Source organism: Rattus rattus, chromosome 10 (genome assembly GCF_011064425.1).
Source record: "Rattus rattus isolate New Zealand chromosome 10, Rrattus_CSIRO_v1, whole genome shotgun sequence".
In the NCBI taxonomy this organism is placed as follows: domain Eukaryota; kingdom Metazoa; phylum Chordata; class Mammalia; order Rodentia; family Muridae; genus Rattus; species Rattus rattus.
The window spans coordinates 53,166,851-53,184,886 of NC_046163.1; the positions used below are offsets into that span (position 1 = coordinate 53,166,851).

The window sequence follows — 18,036 nt, forward strand, 5'->3', positions numbered from 1 at the left end:
ATAGCAGCTAGACGAGCTTTGTTTGTCTGTTCGTTTGTCTGTCTGTTCAGAATTAAATCTGTAATGAGGACAGAATCATAATAGCTTTCCTAGTTTACTGTTTGCTGGTATGTTTTTGCTTTGTCTCTTTCTGAGGAGAGACCTGTATTGACCTGGGCACACTAGAAATACATGGTGGCCTCAGCCTGTGGTTATTTAATTAGCTGCAACAATTCATTTATGGTAAACCAAAGAAAGACAGCTAAAATGATGAAAATGGAAGAGTAAATTAGCAATGGCAAACAAATAAACTCTCCCACTGGAGCCGGAGACAGGCACGAGAACGTTTAAGAACATTTGCTGCTCTTTGCAGAGGACCCAGGCTGAGTACTTATGTATTTATTCTTAGACCTGTGTAGTCCTTACAGCAGTATTTTAAAATACCTACCGTGTTTTCCTTCTTACTGATGAAATGATATTTGGAGGCATTAAAAGCAACTCCCCTAAAGCTACAAGACCACGATGATGGGTCTGCGTTTCTGTGGATCATTCTCAGGTAATTAGTTTGTACCATCTCACTGCAAAAACACTGGATGAATGAGAGGAGAAGCTCATTGTAAAAGTTATTTCATTATTTTTTAAACTATACCTTTTTAAGCGAGCCAGATGTCTATAATAGAGAAAGAGAAGTCTATTATTTCAATTTTGTCTCTAACTTTGGAAGTTTTACTCTAGCTTTGATGTGTTAAATTGTATTTATTAATTTTAATCTGGGAACTTAACATGTTTGTGGATGAAACCCTTTGCAGTTTGCATCTTGGCCACTAGAGGGCAGCTCTGCACCTCTGTAAATTACCAGGACAGCAGGAAAGGGCCACTCCTGGCCAGTTGTGTGTGGGTGACGATCAGAAATGTTTTGCTAGCCCATCCTGTGCTGCTACATTATTCTGCAGCTAGAAGATGGAATATTCAGGACTGTTTAGCCAGGGTTCTGTTGCCTTCCTCATGTGTGTTTAGGTGCCTGTCCTCTCCACTGAAACTATATGGAATTTGTTGAAAGAATTTTGAGTGATACTTTGTCCTATAGTTAACAATCCTAAGCATCCCACATCCCTAGAAACAGCACGCCACCACTGAAGCTCTTCTGCAGTGTGAGGATTTACATGCCAGTGCTTAAGGAAGAAGACAATTTTAAAATAGAACATTTCACCTTTAAGAAATACAGTGTGGTATTTAAGCTACAATGTAACGATGAAACCCTTTACACCCTATAGCATAGAAACCTGCGTCAGTCATTCTCTCTAAAAACACTTGCTTTGACTTACAGATTGGTTACCTGGCATGTTTCTCACGCAGTTCGGTTTTAAAAGATTTATTTCTACGTGTGTGTGTGTGTGTGTGTGTGTGTGTGTGTGCGCGCGCGCGCGCGCGCGTGCACACATAGCTATGCACACCCATATGTGTGCAGGCATTGACAGAGACCAGAAGAGTTCATTAGATTTCCTGGAGTTAGAGTTACAGGCACTTGTGTGCTGCCTGAGGTTGGTACTGGGAACTGAACTCTCAACCTCTGAAGGAAGAGCATGTTGTTTTAACCACTGAACCCCGCCTTCCCAATTTTACCTATTGGTTATTTTTGCTTTTGAAATTCTAAACAGAATTTTTATTTTGCAACGTTTTCCTAAACATCTTAACTGCTTTCCAATATAAATATGCAATTTGAATAAAATTATAATTTTTGAGAACTTGGTAAAGTTGAAAATGTCAGCCTATTAAAAATTGGGTTCCCACCAGTTAATATTTGTTAAGTATGACTTCAGAGGGTTTGTATTTAGAACCAGTACCAGTGATGAATGAATGACCACCATAAAATCCTGGTAAAAAAAAAAATGGGTCTAAAGGCGAGGAGAACTAATTCAGAAAGCACGGGACGGTTATCCTTCAGGCCCAACTGAGTTTACAATCATTTTAGGTGCTCAATAAACAAGTTAGCAGTTAAATCGTGGGTCTCAGGAGGTGCAGGTAGTTAAGAAGAGCAGAAGCACAGATCCTCCCTGGCAGAGATGCAGACACAAAGCTGGAGCCCTTGAGAGAATGTTTACCATACCATGTACCAGGGAAGACACAACTTTTCTGGAAAGATCATTTTTGTTTTATGGACACTCCAAGGGGATCAGTGTAGGTATTTTAGCATCAGAAAAAGTAGGACATACTCATCAGGTTTTTCTTGTTTTGAGACAGAGTCTGACTGGGTACCACTGTCTAGCCTGCAACTCACTATGTAGATCAGGCTGGCCCCAAACCCATAGATATCCATTTACAGCCGCCTCCCAAATGATTAAAGGTGTATGCTCCCAGGCCCGGCTCTTGGGTATTGGATTTGAAAGCTGAGAAGCAGTGTTTAGGGTGTGGAGAAGGAAATGGATGAGGGCTTAGAGCTGCACTGGAGCTAACAGCTTTGTTCTGTTGAGAATTAGTGTAAAATCAGTGCGCGTCGTGCAACATCTATACGGGAGAAAGGAAACAAAGGCGAGGAAGTTATTCGGCTGGAATAGCAACGACGGAGAATGCCTTGCTTATGAAAGGATGCCTTCCCCATGGTTAAGATCTCCTGATCTGCTGTGTACTAAGACACTTAGAGGAGACAGGGAAAAAGCATAAAGCCTTTTAGAAGGCAATATGACCCCTTCGCATAGACATGTCAATTGGTGTTGTCTTTGCTAGGGTCTTGTTTAGGCTGCTATGTTGGTGAGACTACAGGAGTGTAGCTTTGCTGATATTTCTAAGAGATGAATTCTCAAAGCGAGTTTCCAGTTCCTCTAGCTTTCGTACCTTTCCGCCCCCTCTTCTGCTAAGGTCGTCGAGCATTAGGTGCAGGAGCTGTGTTATAGACGTGTCGGTGGGTGCTGAGCACCCCAAGTCACCTGTCCCCTATTTGATTGGTTGTGGTTTCCTGTAATGATCTCCATCTGCTGGGAGATGTCTCCTGAATGAGAGGTGAGACCTACACTTATCTGTGGGTGTAAAAGGACAAATATTTAGAATGTAGTTAGGAATGAGGCTGGCTTACTAAAATGGGAGTTGCATTTCGATTTTAAACAATAAGAATAGTATAGATTTTAAAAGAACAACAACGGAAAAAGAAGTAGTCATTTCAGTTATAGGACTGTATCTTTTCCAGATATCTACAAACCAACTTAGAAGACACGGTGTGACTGCCAAGGTATTTAATGTATATGGTAGAGTACTGGAGTAATTAAAGAAATGGAAAGTTGTAGAGAGACTGTAAATTTAGAAGAATAGTGTCTTAGGAAGGTAAATTCATAATTGACTTGATTTGCATAAGTGTAGGAAGAGAAGAGCATTGCAGATGGAGAGAACTAGTAGAGACTCGGAACTGGAAGTGAACTTGGCATTAGGGTGACTATTGTCCAGTTGACTTGATAGGCAGCTTAACTTACTCCTCCTATGGAGACTTGACCTCTACTGGTGGCCTCTGACCCAGGGTATGCAACTGGGCAATGATTGAGCCCAGACCCCATTGTTATCTGGATTATAGCTGCAGTCTCCTTATGGGTCCCCTTACTTCCCATCTTGACCTCTTCTAATCTCTTCCTGAACGCTGCCCCAGAGTTATCTTTCTGAAAACACAAACTTGTTTACCCCTGATATCTGCTCAGATTTACTCAAGGACTGTTCACTCTGTCTCTAAAAGGTTTCAGGCCTGTGAGTTTGACATGCAGCCATTGCCCTCTTGGCCTTATCTCTCACTGTCTTTCCTCCCGATTCGGCTTGGTCTAGGGAAACATAAGTCATTGCCTCAAGACTCTACTACCCTTCATATCTTACCTCTCCTGTCTCTCGTGGACCCTCGGATGCCCTTTTATAAAATGGACATGCATGCCCTTACTCCATTTAAATTTTTCCATCTTGACTGCCCCTTACTCACTGTGTGAAAAACCTCGTGCTCCAGAGCCCTTCGGAGTCCTCGCACTGTAACTACTGTGCCTAGGCCTTCTGTCTTGAATCATTGGACTTATGTACAGGGATTGAGCCCCATACAGAAGATACTTTCTATACTTTCTTTTGTCTCCTCAGTATCTAACACAGAGTCTGGCAGATTGATGGAGCCCAGAGAACTGTTTGAATGGATCAATACATGTTGACCATGCTGATGAGATGGACCAAAGAGCACGTCTTTGAGCAGTTGTAGAAAATTTACTCACAGAGGATATGGGCTGTGGGGCTATAGTCTTGAGCACAAATCCCAGTTTTTCGAGAATTAGCTGGAGAAGAGTCAGAGTGAAGCGGAAGCAGACCCTGATGAGGATGTTAGGGACAGAGTTTAGTCAGTGGCTATGACTACAAGAGGGGGAAATTCCACTGTGAACCAAAGTCAACTTTGGATTGCACAGAGATGAATGAGTTTTTTTAAAGGAATGAAGGAGGAACAAGGGGGAGGGGATGAGAAGAGGCTTCGGAGAGTCCAGGAATGAACATAACAAGGGTTCTTCACTACACACAAGTTTAGGTTTGTCCTGTCTGCTAGCTGGCAAGGACAGAAGCTGGGACTCCATCCCTGTCTCAGAATTGAAAAGATGGTGCCTAGCTGCTCCTGAACCAGATAAAAGATTTTGTCAATCTTGGATCTTCTCTCACAATCACACTAAGGGAGAATATAGAGGCAGTCTAAGGATGTGGCCTTGAGAAACCTTAGTGTGTAGTCAAATGTTTGTAAAACAAGACTGAAGCCTCAGAGGGACCTGGTTCCAGTTTGGACTAGAGACAATCTTTGTTCAACCGTGTCTTACTTTGTTTCCTGATGCTTTAGAAAACTGAAGGTCTTGAAATAGGTATTTTGAGGAAGCCAGATGTTTATTTAGTTCACCCGGGTGGAGGCTACAATGCACAAGGGGTGTAGCACTTCCATGTCTCCAAGTCCTTCTCAGAATATGAAAGCAGGGAGCGGCTGAGGGAAACTGAAACTACCAGCCTAGATTTCTCTTTTATAAAGCTTCTAATGCACTGCATCTAGTGACAACAGCCTGTCTTATTTAACCTCCAAAGCATCACTTCCAAGTGTCATCCATAACTTTGAGTATTTTTAAAATTGCCCTAGGGATAACATTTTCCACGCATGACTTGTGTGGGTACATATTGTACACATAACAGACCGTAAGTGGAACTGCTAATTAAATGTTATCTATTGAAACGAGTATAGCAGGTGTGACTCTCCTCAGGGAAAGTATCTTATTCAATGACTTAGTTTCCTCATCTAAAAAATGGGTTTATAGGTCGTTCCTACCTGAAGGGCTCTGAGGGATTTAAATGCGAGTAGTCAACACTCAGATTGCTAATTGACATCACAGCAGAGTGATAGTCTCTATTAGTCAATATTGAGGATCAAGCTCAGAGCCTTTTGTACATGCTAAGCCAATGCTGTACTATTGAGCTCCTCATTATCCATGGATTCTGCATTTGTGAACTCACCTACTGGCTAAAGTTGATTGTAGTGCTTACAATTTTGTGGTGTGTAGGCATTTGCAAACCTGTCCAATGCGGTTAAAAATCTTATTCTGTGAAGTATGTACTTTCTTAGGTAAATTTGAGCAAAGAGAAACCTGTAAACAAGTATCTTTTGTGTGGTTTATTAAATGACCCACCTTGCACATTTCTGTGGTATTTCCTTGGTGCTTTCACTGCTTAACATGGCTTTACACTTAGTGTTACAATGCTGCTGGCATTCCTAAGTGTCAGAAGACCTTGATGGACCTGGTAAAAAGACTACGTGTTAGTCTATCTTTGTTCTAACAAAAGTTAGAGAGTCCTGGGCCAATGTTAGTGTTCAGTGTTAGTGAATCAAAAACAGGTCTTAAATGAAACATCTTTCTTCTGGGACACATGTTTCAAAAAAAGAGATAGGGACCCGTGGATCATGTGACCAAATGTGACCCGAGGCTTACAGGAATCTGGAATCTAATCTTGTGTTTGCACTGCACCTAAGGAACAGTGCATGGTTCAGCACTGAATAACTGAGGATTTTCAAAGACTTTGCTTAGGATGTGTTTGAAGAACTCAGGTTGGGTATATCTTATTTAATCCTCCCACTATCCACTCTGCAATAGGCCAGATGGGTGATGGGGTGTTAGTCACAGTTTAAAGGAGGATAGGCTTATGTCATCTTGTGGTTTCAGGCTTTAGTCCATGGTCTCTTGGCTGTGTTGCTTCTAGGCCCAGGCTTGGTGAAACAGAACACAGGGCAACAGTGCACTGTGGAGGAAAGTGGCTCAACTCCAGGTGGACAGGTGACAAAAGCCTCCCAAACCATCTGGGCCTGGGTCTAAGATCGCCTCCAGAAACATGCAGCAGGTGATACACTCTCTCCAGCCAGATGCAGTGTCCTGGTTAGGAGGTCATGCATGGATTAATCCTTTGATGAACTTGGCACCCTCATAATCCAAGCCCTCCTCAATAGCCCTATGAATTGGAGACCACACAACCAACAGGTGACCAGGAGGAGGAGGGAGATTCATATCTTAACTATGACATGGGCTATGTTCATCATACAGATCATTAAAGACCTTATGAGCCTTGTGAGAAATTAACATGTTCTCAGCGAGCGGAGGTCAAAGTTTCTGACAAGGAAGTAGACTGCCTGGTGAAGGAAGCTGGCATGGACAGTAAGAGGCACAGCAGAGCCAGTTAGGAGTGCAGTCCTGAGATGCTGTGAGTCTCAGCTGAGGGATTATATGATGCAGTAGAAAATGATAACCAAGGACGGGGTGTGGGCGTGGTAACTGTGCCAGGTGCAGATTAATCTGAGCGACACTGGCATCAACTGGAGACTGATCAGAAATGGAATTGTATTCCTAACCCTAGGGACTCAGATAGCAAGCCAGGGTTGAACAAGTCCCCAGTGATTCTTGGGACTGTTCATCATGAGAGACATTGGTCAGCTCTTAAGAGGGGTTCAAAGCTCTTAGGACATGCTAGTTGGTTGGGGGTTAAGGTACAGTTTAGATTTAAGGCCAATGGCAGGGTATAAAATAGCAGCAAGAGTCAAGCAGATACAAGGCAGGATCCAAGTAGCAATGGGAAGGAAAGACTGGAAGTAACCAGCAGAGAGGAGAGATGGGTGACCGAGAAAGTGAATTCTTGATTGTGTATTGTCAGCTAAGTTACTCAAAGACAAAATCCTGACCCCTGCTCCTACTGAAAAGCAAAACTAAACAATCAGAGCAAAAGCAGAGAAAGTTTTAGGGAAAAGATAAGAAAGTGGAATTCGACATTGTAGAAGTCGAGAGGGGAAATGGTTTTATGAAGAACAAGGTTAGTAGGAGTCTTGAGTAATTGTCATAGCCAGGATGAAGGCCACTGTGTTTGATAACACGGGTGAGCACCAGTAGCACTGGGAGAGCAATTGTGTTAGCATGGCAGGGTCTAGGGAACTCTCCATCACCAACTATCGGTCTTAATCCATTGCATTTGATTTTCTCTAGGATTTGCTGCCATTTGACAGCAGTTGAGTGGTAGCATAAGGGAAATAAGTGCTCAAGAGATGGCACCTTCCATCCACACATCATGAGAGAGTCACGCTCATCACAGTGCTTTTCTTCTTTCTGGTACTGTCTGGGTAAATGTAGTGATGTACTTGCTTAGAGGATGATCCAGCAGTCTGCCAGAATATTAACTCAGTAAGTGGAGGGACATTCCGAAAGCAGGAGAATGAGAGCAGCAGGTTCCCCCCTTACGTTGATCTGATTCCTTGTTTCCTTGGATCTTTCCCAAATATATTATCACATCTACCAGGGTTCCTAATCAATGACTCCTATTGGCTTCGCATCAATCCATTGGTCGTCTGTTATGCTAAATAACAAGAGGATGGCTAGTTAGCCAGTTTTTATTTCTAAGTTGTCTTCCTCACCTGTATGTCACATGTCTTATGTACGTAGCATAGACTTTACCAGATTCCTTTTGGGTTAAGCACATTATAATTTTCAACAATTTAGTATTGATTTTATTATAAAGTTCGGAGATTCTAGGGAGATAGGTCAGTGGAGGAGCACTCCCTTGTAGCCTGAAGACCCAAGTTCTTCACAGCACCCACATTAAAAGCTGTGTGTGGCTGGCTGTGTGCACCCATAACACCAGTACTATGTGTAGGGTGGAGAGAGGTGATTTTGGGGACTTCATGGCCACTAGGCTGGCTGAAAAAATGCTAAGCCCCAAGTTCATTGAGAAACCTTGTCTCAGTGAACAATGCAGAGAATGATAAATGGAGACATCCAGTATCCAGCCCTAGCTCCATAGTCTGTCCTCCCTCCCTCCCTCTTTCCCTCCCTCTTTCCCTCCCTCCCTCCCTCCCTCCCTCCCCTCTCTTCCTCTCTCCCCATACATTCTGTTTGAACTCCGAGAAGCTCTTGTTTCCTGTAATGAGTTCTACTTTAACAAACCCTTGAAAAGTTACCCATAATTTCTCATATCTCATATGTCCTAGTATTTTCCCCCTTTCTTGAAATTTGCCCTAAAAGTTGAAATTGTTTGTATTTTACTTTGTGTAAGTAATCATACCTGTTTGAAATCTGGATTTACTTTCTATCTATGGGATCCTGTCTAGCATATGTTAAGTTATTGTAAATCTAGAATGCTATTGGCTTGTTCCAAAACCTTAGTGTTTTTTTTTTTCTTATAGAATTCAAAACGTGACAGATAGAACTTACATGGCTTGCTGAGGAGTAAACTTCCTCTTGTGTAGATGTGGGTAGTGTCCTTGTTTGTCAATAAAGGGACGTGAAAATCAGCAGAGCTTGCAAACCTGAGTGAGGTAGACAATGAATTATGCGTGCCATGTCACCATTTACAAAATCAACTTAGTATTAATTTACCATGAGTAGTTTTTACATTGTAGTCTCTGAAAGGACCATGCTGTCACAACAGCTTTAAAGATGTGGCCATTAGCTTCTTAGCAAAAACTTGCTTGAGTGTATCTTGGCATCTTTTGTGACAATGGTAACCTTAATGTCACTGTAATGGGTTCTTTTTCTGGGAATCAAATAATCTTGCACTTGGGAACATGTTTTTGGCTAACATTTGATTCTCTCAGTGGCATTTTGTATTTTGCGATATTCAAGTGTTCAAACAATTTATAAGAACTGACCATCACCACCCACATTTAAGATTATACAGGAATAGAAATCTTTTGGCTATGCGATTGCATAGAATTGTTGAGCCAAATAGGAGAGCAATGTCTACTTCTCTTGATTATTTGGGGATTTGAAACAGTATTTGTAAATGCAGATAATCTCAAAATCGGTACTACATAACTACATTGCTTTTTATATTGTTTCAAACAGGTTTGTCTAAATCTGTCTATAAGTAAAAAACTATTATAAAGATTCTTCATAAAATGTCAAAGCTATACTTTGCCCTTCTTTTAAAAGAGTGACGTAACTTTTATAGCTGTTGCCATGAACATTGGATAAACTGTTGCACAATTCTGGAAATGCTGAGAGCATTTCTGTAAAGGGAAGAAGTCTAAGATAACAGAGTGTGTTTCTCCAATGTCAAGTCCTTTGAGAATTGGAGAGACATCTTCAAGTTGTAGCCTGAGAAATGGGAGATTACGTTCCAGGCACTGGACACAGGGAACAGGCTCCGAACTCAAGGACTCTTCATGGACCACAGAGTGCCTGGCAGTCTCTTAGAGATTAAATTGTGGCTTTGTCAGTGGCTTGGCTCCACAGATCTTCTCTTCATGTGGGTCTTGAGCATCGAATGTTTGGTTACATGGCCAGAAGACAGCGAGGACTTTTTGTTGATAATGACCTATATTTAACATGTAAATTCCTCAAAATAAAAGATAACCCATGGAGAAATGAACATTACTGTTGACAAGCAATACAGCGTGTCCCTAAGAATACAACAGACACTGTTGCCATGGGTGCTGTGAGTTAGTCCTCTGCAAGAGCCCGCCAGCCCTTGGTAGATAACCCTAGATAAGGAAGGGCAGATACGATTCTTTGATGACTCAGCTAAGTTGAGAGCTGAAAATCTTAGGTTTTGGCATGGGAAGAACTTAATTACTCTGCTTCCTTGATGAAAAAAAAAAAAGAAGATTGGACCTTCTGATATTCTGTGGAATGAGTTAAACGTGGTCAAAAAGGAAATGCAAATTCTGGAAAATTGTGGGTTTTTTCCCCCACTCTGAAGTGGAAATAATGTAAAAAGTAGAAAAATCTCTCTCATCCCATCTTTTCTTCCTTTTCCTTTGTCTATAAACTTACCTGTAAGAAAAACTTCTCTAACAGGATTTTATCTCCTGTCTTTGTAATGTGATTATTAACATCTTCAAGAATGCCTTAACTCTGTTCGTTCCTGGCACCACACAACTAGTTATGATATATATTATAGATTTATCATCGGAATTTTATTATATCACCATTTTCTCTACCATTTCTTTAATTGTACTTCTTGCTGTGCCATACACTTGAAAATCTTTAAACCTTAAAATATGTGTATATTTCTATATTATCAGTTCCTTATTTTCTTAACTCTTTAAATTATTTAAGTGTGTTACTTATCTCATTATTTTAAAAAGTGAATGAGATACATATTAGTACATTGAGTATATTTAGGTTGGCCTAGTGTTACAACCATGAATCTCAGCTACCCAAAGGCTGACACAGGGGCATTACAGGTTGAAAGACTGTCTGAAATGCAGGTTCAAAGTCAGTCTTGGAAACTGCCTCAAAATGAAAGATAAATCAGTATAGCAAGGGCTAATGGGACAGCGAGGATGAGGTCCTAGCTTCAGTACCTAATACCACAAAACAAACAAACAAAGTAAACGAGTAAATTTAATTAAAGTGTTCAGCTCAGCCCTAAGTCCTTTCCCTTTCTCACAAAGCACCACTTACTATTTCCTGTTCTTTTCTTTTAAATATGCATTAACATTTTATTACCATTAGGAATGGAAAAACTCAAAATGTGGAAATGTGTTTCAAAAGCTTAATTTTTTTAAATGATTTTTCTTTAATCTTTTTTTTTTTTACAGTCCAGTCTTCATTCCCCTTCCAGTCCATACCCTGACCACTCCCTATCCCATACCTTCTTCCTTCTGCCCCCTTCCCACTCCAAGAGGATGTCCCCACCTCCCCATCCCCACCTTACCTGACCTCCCCACTCCCTGGGGCCTCAAGTCTCTGGAGGGTTAGGTGCATCTTCTCTCACTGAGTACAGACCAGGCAGTCCTCTGTCGTGTATGTGTTAGGGGCCTCATATCAGCTGGTGTATGCTGCCTGGTTGGTGGTCAAGTGTCTGAGAGACCTCAGGGTTGCAGATTGAGACTGCTGGTCCTCCTACAGGTTTGCCCTTCTTGCTTTTCCCTAATTGAACCACAGAGGTCGCCACCTTCTGTCCAATTGGATGAGTGCTAATGTCTGCATCCAATTCATTCAGCTGCTTGTTGGGCCTCTCAGAGGGCAGCCAAGCTAGGCTCCTGTCTACAAGATCACCACAGCATCAATAACAATTTCAGGCCCCGGGGCCTCCCCTTGATCTGGATCCCAATTTGGGCCTGTCACCGAACCTCTTTTCCCTTGCTTGGTCTCTTCTCCAGTTTTGTCTCTGTAGTTCTTTTAGACAGGAACAATTCTGAGACAGAGTTTTTGACTGTAGAATGGCAACCCCATCCCTCCACTTGATGTCCTGTCCCTCCAACCCCATCTCTCTACTTGATGTCCTGTCCCTCCAACCCCATCTCTCCACTTGATGTCCTGTCCCTCCACTGGAGGTGGACTCTACAAGTTCCCCCTCCCTCACTCTAGAGCACTTAATCCAAAGTCCTTCCCTTTGAGTTCTGAGAGTCTCTCACCTTTTAGGTCTCCAGTACATTCTAGAGGGTCCCCCCACCTCCTGCCCACTGAGGTTGTCTGTTTCCCTTCTTTCTACCGGCCCTCAGGGCTTCAGTCCTGTCTCCCCCTTCCCCTAATACTTGATCATGCTCCCCCTTCCCCTCCCTGTTCCCTCTCGCACCCAGGTCCCTTCCTCCCTCTGTGCCCCCCACCAATCCTCCAGGATTGCTCTCTTCTTCCTCCCAAGTGGGATTGAGGCATCCTCACTGGGCCCTTCAGCTTGTTAACCTTTTTGAGTTCTGTGGATTGTATCCTGGGTATTCTGTACTATTTTGGCTAATATCCATTTATTGGTAAGTACATTCCATGCACGCCCTCTGGTGTCTGAATTACCTCACTGACGATGTAATACAACATTTAGCAGGTTTCATTCCTGAGTGATTTCATGATGTTTTAAGCCATACAATACAAATGCAATGTGAGAGGGAAATTGCTAATCTCTCAGAAGCTGTAGTATTTCTTAGCATTAAAAAAAAAAAGCTTTCTTTATGATAAAACCTGTTCTTCTCTCCTTCCCTTCATTACATGGTTCCATATCTAAGACTTTTGCATCTAGGAAATAAACTACTACTGAACCACAGCTTCAGCCCCAAATAAGTAATTGATATGATCATTTAGCTTTTATATTTTACTCTTTTAGAAAAGAACCCAATTTATTTCCCCCATGCAACTTAATCGGAAAATTTGGTTTCATTTCTACCAATTAGGCTTTGATGCTGAACGAGTTGAACACATTGGGTTGCTGCTTGATAAGATGTGTTAATGGATAAGTTGGAAAGTTTAAAGAATGTTCTTCTAAGCCAAAAATTTCAGCTTTTGAATCTTAATCTACCCAGAAATCTGAAACTTTTGGGGTGACAGTCACAAATTAGAATGCAAGTTGTACATTTGTTAGAGAGACGCTTCAAATATCCAGATCCTCACTGTCACACTCGGCATGTCCCTTAGGGTTTTCTACTCTAAACCACTTAGTGACATCATCTAACAGGTTAAACCTAGCTGCAAGGGAATCTTTAAGTGTCATTTTCTTCCCATTTCTACAAACAGAGAAAGGAATCATTTAGTTAGGTGAGCCAATAATTGCACCATTATCTAGAGTGGATTCCACTCAAGAGATTGTTCTAAGCAGGTCAGTCCCAGTGTATGAGAACTGGCTCCAGGATGCTGTGGTGCTGAAGGAGGCAGACAGCTTGAGAATCATGATTTCTTAGATACTTACTCACAGAACTGTGGTCCTCAGAAGCAGCAAAAACAACGAACCCCCTTGATTAGAATCAGAAGTAAAGTTGTGTATATTGGTGAAGTTAAATGTGTCTTTATCCAAGCAAGAGCACAACTGGTTTATTTCACACTAATATTAATGTCAGGGACATTCCTAGCATTAGAGCCCGGTCATAAAGCTCCACATACCACTCCAATATTCTTCATCTTTTACAGTGTGCTGGGAAACTATAAGGGAAGGCTGGTAAGGGTTATGTAAGTATAATCAGGATATTATAACATGGCTGCAGCCATGTCAAAGTGAAACCCTCCAGAAGACTTTGTCTGGTACCAGTTATCTTGTGCAATATGACTCATTTTAACCTCTTGCTAACTGGCTATATAATTAAGAATTTTAAAATCTTCTAATATTCCTTGTTGCCACTACTGTAACTCCTACTATCACTAGCGTTGAGTATGTTTGAGTAGATGGTCTGTGAATGTGTTCACATACATATTTATTAGAACTCTAATAGCTGTTACAGTGTACAGCCATGATCTCAAAATCATTTTCTTCTCTCACTTTATTTTTCTAGATGTCCAGTGATTTTCTTCTAGTTTTTCTATATTTAAATTGGTGATAAAAATGGGTTAGCTTAGTTAATAGCATTTACGAATTGGGTTTGGTAAATCTCTTCTGTAATTTTTTTTTAACTGCATTTCATTCATCAAAAACTTACATTTTCACTTATTTGTTTGTTTATGTGCATGGGGGTACATGAACATCACGTGTACTTGTGGAAAGCAGAAGATAACTGTCAGCAGTAGATTCCCTTCTTCTAGCATGTGGGTTCTAGGGAATCAAGCTCAGATCATTGGACTTGGTAATAACCCAATAGTGTAATGAGTGCCTTTACTTGCTAAGCCATCTCACTGGTTCCTCAAGGAACCCTTTTATAACCATTAATGGAAAAAAAAATAGGAACTCTGATTAATATTTAGAAGCCTCATTTATCCACATGCCAGGAAAATGGGGATGCTACAATGAGTAATCTGGTATGAAAAGAAAAAGCCGAATGGTCAAGGACTTGTTGAGATGAGTTTCATTGTTAGAGTTTTCCATCCTGGTTATGTTACTTATGTTTGTTAACGTTCTAATTATAGCATGGAGATTGGTACAGTGGTCAAATAGGGAATAAAATAGGATAAATAAAATAGGGACATTTTTTATCATGGACTACTTAGAAAATATATGAAACCAATTGTATATATTAATATTATGGTCTTTTGTATGGATATTGTTGAAAAATTATGATGTAGGGGTTTGTGTGTGTGTGTGCCTATGTTTATATAAATCATATGTACCCTCCAAATTTGCTCATTTAAAATGTCTGTCTTTATAACATTTGGAGAACCATCAGTGAACACTTTTTGAAATGCTTTGGGCAAAATATTAAAATTGTAAATGTGATAACAGGATTATGACATATTTATAATGTGTATGCCCGTGACTTTATGTGTCAATAAGCCATCACTTATCCTTATTGGAGACTCTGATCATTTCTAAAAAATAGTGATTGCCTTTAAAATTCTAATGTAACTCCCAGAGACTCTGGGGAATGTACTAATAGCACCAATTCATAGTCAGAAAGGCAAACATTTATCTTGTAGAATGTTCTTCCCTGTTCTTGGCTACTATTTCAGCTTCATTTCTGTTATTGTGATAAAACATGCTTACCAAAATCAAGTTATCAGGGAAAAATAATATGTCTTATAATTCTGGGTCACAGTCCATCATTAAGGAGAACCCATGGCAGAAACTTGAAGCACTAGTCAGGATGCATCCCCAGTCAAGAGCAGAGCATCCATTCATTTCTCTCTTCCCTGATAGCTTTCTTTACTCATCTACAGTTCAAGGGCCTTGTGAGGGTGGGTACTTCTATCCCACATCAATGAATGTAACCAGGACAAACACCCACGGACTTGCCCACCGGCTAACCTGATTTAGGTACTTTCTCTTTATGCTCCTTTCCCAGGTGATTCTAGATTGTGATAAGTTGACATTTAAAACTAACCGTCAAAGTGACCTATCCTCAGGATCCAATGGGAGTATGTCTGAACCACTTTAAAATCCAAGGGTAGAAAAGAGGGTGCACTCTGAAAGTAAAATCTTCTGTGGCAGAATCTTTCTGGAGGCAATCCAAGTGTTACTTTGTGTAGTAGTTTTCCGTTTTTTTTTTTTTTTTTTTTTTTTATTTAGATATTTGTATTTTTCCACTATCTTACTAATTGTGACTCTCCTTGTCTCTCAGGAAGTTTTCGATGTGAAGTCTGAAGGGGCAGGCAACTGTAATTCAACAGCTGGAACAGACCATTGAGGATCTGCAGCAAAATAGCTGCGCTAGAAAAGCAATATCCATCCCCTGGACTTGGAGGGACCCAGACTTGAGAATGGATTGACAGCCTCAGCCGACGTCAGTCTAGATGCTCTTGGTTTGCATAGGAAGGTTGCACATCCTCCAAGGACTCTTGAGGCAAAATCAATACAGACTTCCCCAACAGAGGAGGATAGAATCCTGACACTGCCACCCCCAAAGGCACCACCAGAGGGTCTCCCAGGGCCCCCTGCAGCTGAAAGTGGAGAGTCAGCCCTTCTAACCTCATCCTCTGGACCTCAGACAAAATTCTGTTCAGAGATTTCTCTGATTGTGTCTCCAAGGAGAATATCAGTACAGCTGGATGCCCAACCAGCCATGCAGAGTACATCACAACTACCGCCACCTCCTTCTCTCCTTGGGGCTGATAGTCAGGGACAGCCCTCCCAACCTTCTCTGCATCCTGAGTTGGAAACCAGCCATGAACATTCTGTTTTCTCCTCCTTTGAAAACAGCTGTAATATCCCACCTGCACCACCTCTGCCTTGTACAGAGTCCTCCAGTTTCATGCCTGGCCTGGGCACAGCAATTCCCCCACCTCCCTGTCTCTCCGACATAACAGTGCCTGCTCTGCCCAGTCCTACAGCCCCAGCCCTACAACTTACCAGTCTACAGGGACCACAAATGCTGCCAACCCCTCCACAACCTCCTTCTCTCTCTGGACCTGAGTACCCCTCCTCCACCTCCCTCCTCTCCCCGGGTAGGAATACCTCCCCACCTCCTCTTCCTGGAATGGGAATACCCCTCCCCTCCTCTCCCTGGAATGGGAATACCCCCCTCCCCCTCCTCTCCCCTGGAATGGGGTACCCCCTCCTCCTCCTCTCCCTGGAGGAGGAATACCTCCCCCACCTCCTCTCCCAGGAGGGGGGAATACCCCCTCCTCCTCCTCTTCCTGGAATGGGAATACCCCCACCCCCTCCACTTCCTGGAGTGGGGAATACCTCCTCCCCTCCTTTACCTGGGTGGGTATCCCCCTCCTCCTCCTCCCCCCTCCTTTCCTGGGTAGGAATACCCCCACCCCTCCACTTCCTGGAGTGGAATACCCCCCCCTCCACTTCCTGGGGGGAATACCTCCTCCCCTCCTTTACCTGGAGTAGGCATACCCCCTCCTCCTGCTCTACCGGGAGTTGCCATTCCTCCACCTCCTCCTCTACCAGGTATGGGGGTTCCACCTCCAGCCCCACCTCCCCCTGGGGCAGGCATCCCCCCACCCCCACAGTTACCTGGCTCAGGTCTTCCTCTCTCCTCACAAGATGGGAGTAGCACTTTACCAGCTGCACCTCAAGGGTGTGGATTTCTTTTTCCTCCATTGCCAACGGGCTTGTTTGGATTAGGGATGAATCAGGACAGAGTGGCTAGGAAGCAGCCAATAGAGCCTTGCCGGCCAATGAAACCTCTCTATTGGACAAGAATTCAACTCCATAGTAAAAGGTAATCCGAAAGCAAGCTAATACCTTCCGTTTCTTTCCACCAGGGGACACTTACTGTAGAACTTCGTGGGGAAGTAAAATTTAATGTATTATAAATACAAGTATAAAACCGATTTTTAACATCGGTTTTTCCCGAAGTGATTATTTAACCTTGCAGACTTTTCTCTTGGCAGCATCAAAGGTAGAAACATATGGCATATTTGCATCTGTGTGAGATTAAATTATATCTATTTGTAGTGTTTTGTTTTCAAGATAAAGGGGTCCATTTTTCTTAGCATACATGTTTTTGCCTGTAGTTACAAGTCTTGACTGCCCCACATGCTCAAATGATCTGAAACAAGGCTTGTCCGCAAATGCAGCACAGAAGCAGGCATATTTGTTGCACAATTAGCTTGCAGTCTTTGCTTTTGCTAATTAAGTCTTTATTATCAACGAATGACAAGAATGTATATTGAATCCATGGGAACACTGACTCTAACTTTCCGGGATGAGCTCTGCACCTTTAAAAGGCACAAACTTGCATTAGGAGTCTGTCTTGATTAAAAACACCACTCGAAGCCACCTCCAAACTACGTGTATAAAGTACCTTAACTTTGAGAGTGCCCTGGGACTTCTGAGGAAACAAGGCCAAGTCACACAGCCATGGTTGGGAATGACCATCGCCAAGTAACACCTTTTCCACAGTGTGTTCAGGTTTGTCTACATGCCATCTTGTCCCCAGTCCCTGAGACTGAGCTGGAAGGCTTGGTCATTAAATACAGGGATAAAGGTGAGAAAAGCACACGCTTTAGATGCCTCTGGCTTTTAAAATTCTATTTTATTATAATTCTTTGATGTATTTCAATGAAGGGGCATGCATTTAGGAACAGGATTCCGTTGCAATTTTTGTGTTGATTTTCTCTTCACTAAAGCTTTTCAGGAGAGGATACACTGTATGTTCTGAACCCCCCTTCTAGACTATTTTCCTTGTATGTGACCATTTATATACATTGATGGTGTTTTTGGTATTTTTGTATTTAAGATTTGTATCATATATGAGTGTTCTATCTACATGTACACTTGCATGCCAGCAGAGGGCAT

The 18,036-nt window shown here is 42.1% G+C and overlaps 1 protein-coding gene across 1 annotated transcript in view; it reads left to right on the forward strand.

Annotated features, from left to right (window-relative positions):
• Positions 1-18,036, forward strand: part of Fmn2 (formin 2) — a 309,451-nt gene that overhangs the window by 76,872 nt on the left and 214,543 nt on the right. The window contains 10 exon segments of the mRNA XM_032914755.1: positions 15,404-15,427; positions 15,429-15,475; positions 15,477-15,513; positions 15,515-16,189; positions 16,191-16,236; positions 16,239-16,266; positions 16,268-16,298; positions 16,300-16,389; positions 16,391-16,488; positions 16,490-16,957. Of these exon segments, the coding sequence (XP_032770646.1) occupies positions 15,404-15,427; positions 15,429-15,475; positions 15,477-15,513; positions 15,515-16,189; positions 16,191-16,236; positions 16,239-16,266; positions 16,268-16,298; positions 16,300-16,389; positions 16,391-16,488; positions 16,490-16,957 (1,544 nt within the window).